The following is a 2,063-nucleotide window of genomic DNA, read 5'->3' on the forward strand; positions in this document are numbered from 1 at the left end:
TTTTAAACTGAGAACTTCAAAGACTAGAGTTTCATCACCTACATCTCTCTCCTCTTTGCACACTTCCATGCTCCCACAACAGCCTCCAAGGAGACCTACTTCCCACCTAGAGCGCCTTCCTGGGCAAAAATCAGCCCTCCTTTGGCTTCCTATGAAGGTGGGTTTTGAAGTCCTCGACAAAGAAGCAGCCAAGCCGAAAAGCTGCTACTGCCTGACTGCAGCACATTGTCTTGGGGAAAGCTGCAGAGGCATTCCCAGATCCTGGCCCTGCTATGAGGATGCATTCACATGCTCTGCTCTAAGCTTGCCACTGCCCATGATGCTGACATGATCTGGCTGGAATGAGGAATTTATTCTGGGTGCTTCCTTTTTGCACCAGATCAGCCACCTCCTCATGCTCCTCCAGAAGGGCAGGGAAAGGGACTTAGGTGCATGCCTGGCTGAAAGCACTTAAAAAACACATCAGTGCTTCAGGAGCATTGCCAGCACAGCACAACACTGAGCTCTCCCTTTTCCCAAGAACCTATATTTATAAGATTTTAATGTTTTCTATATATTCCTATTTTCCTTTTCTCTCCCTCTTTGTTTGTTTTATTCTTGTTTCCCCCCCTCCCTCCCTCCTTTGTGTTCACTTGGTCAGGATGATGGATTGGAACGCTGCATGGCATTCAGGTTGTTGGCAACTCCTTCCACAAAGGGAGACTTCTCCAAAGATGCTATTGGTGCTACCCCGAGTCATATCAAAGGTACCACCTATTCTGGTGTTGAACTAGAATGTTGGCAGGATGCTGCTGGCCTGGCTCTCGCTGCAACACCATTGAAGAAGAGACTGCTATCTTCCAGCAACGGACCTCTGTAAACAAACTCCTTGGCATTGGGGGAGAGCTGCGACTGCAGGGCTTTGCTCCCATCGCTCCTGACAGAGTTCAGAGAGGGTGTAGAAAGGGAGAGGCCGTTGTCCTTCAACAGGCTGGCAGTGTGAGACCTGACCATTCTCAGCTGCTGCCCAGGTTGTGCTCTGTCTCTTCTGTCCTTCTTCAACTTGGTAGAGCCAAACTTTGTGGCAGCAAAGGTGGCAGCGGTGAAAGTGATGGGCTGCTCAGAGCAAAGGATGGAGGTGTGCCAAGGTGACTGGGTGAAGGAGGGGGACGGAGAGTTGGACAGCAATACCTGGGTATCGGGCTTGAAGCTGTTCTTGATACCTTTGTTCAGCTCTGCGGAGCTGCAGCCCTCTCTGTCATCCAGGTAGAGGACATTAACAGAGCCATTCTCGCCAATCCGGTAGGAAACCTCGAAAGGATCAATCCAGATATACAACTCTTCTGGCACATTGGTACACACATCCTCCACAGTCAACCCACTCTGCTTGGCTGCCAGCTCCACCACTGAATCCATTGTCTTCCCAATCCAAATACAGCGATAGCCAGATCCCTTCAGAGGCTTCTCTGGGTACCAGTGACCCTCAAATTTCTTCCTCAGCAGGCACTCTAGCTCCTTACCAAACATGTTTACCCGCCTCCGAGGAACCTTGTTGTACAGGAATTGGAGGATGAATGTAACAGCAACTTGGATTTCTAGATGCATACTCTCTTCACAGCAAGCAAGCCAGGGCAGTGTATTGAGACAAAATGACAGAAACATAGACAAGATTTGGCTCCAAACAGACCTAGGGAAAGAGAGACAAGGATGGATGAAGAGGAGAGAACACAGCAACTCTCCACCTGCTGAGATAAATAACCCTACTACCCGCATACACATACAGACATTACATTCACCTCGCTGTCCGCTACCGCCTCCCCCCCAAACTAGTGTGTGATGCCCTATTAGTTTTTTATTTTTCTAATTTTTGTAAGTTTTATAAGTAGTAGAAGTAGATTTTAAAAGCAGCAGCCCTCACTCCCTTTCCCTGTAGTACAAGTAGTTTACACATTCCTTAACCCTTCCTCTTACCCCATTCTATGCTCCCTATATCAATCCTACCCCCCGAATCCAGTAGAAATGTTTAGCCTCTTGTCAAGGTGTCATGGTTTGAGATAGCCTCAAAATCAAATTCCCTAGCTCCA

At 48.3% G+C, this 2,063-nt stretch overlaps 1 protein-coding gene across 1 annotated transcript; it reads right to left on the reverse strand.

Annotated features, from left to right (window-relative positions):
• Window positions 1-636: 636 nt before the first annotated feature.
• Window positions 637-1,584, reverse strand: LOC127462821 (protein Tob2-like). The gene is given in 3 exon segments (XM_051771734.1): window positions 637-709; window positions 711-810; window positions 813-1,584. Coding segments are annotated over 3 exon segments (945 nt in total).
• Between the last annotated feature and the right edge of the window lie 479 nt (window positions 1,585-2,063).

The sequence above is a fragment of the Manacus candei genome, unplaced genomic scaffold, assembly GCF_025592945.1.
Source record: "Manacus candei isolate 608988 ecotype Guabito, Panama unplaced genomic scaffold, ASM2559294v1 h1tg000140l, whole genome shotgun sequence".
Taxonomy (NCBI): Eukaryota; Metazoa; Chordata; class Aves; order Passeriformes; family Pipridae; genus Manacus; species Manacus candei.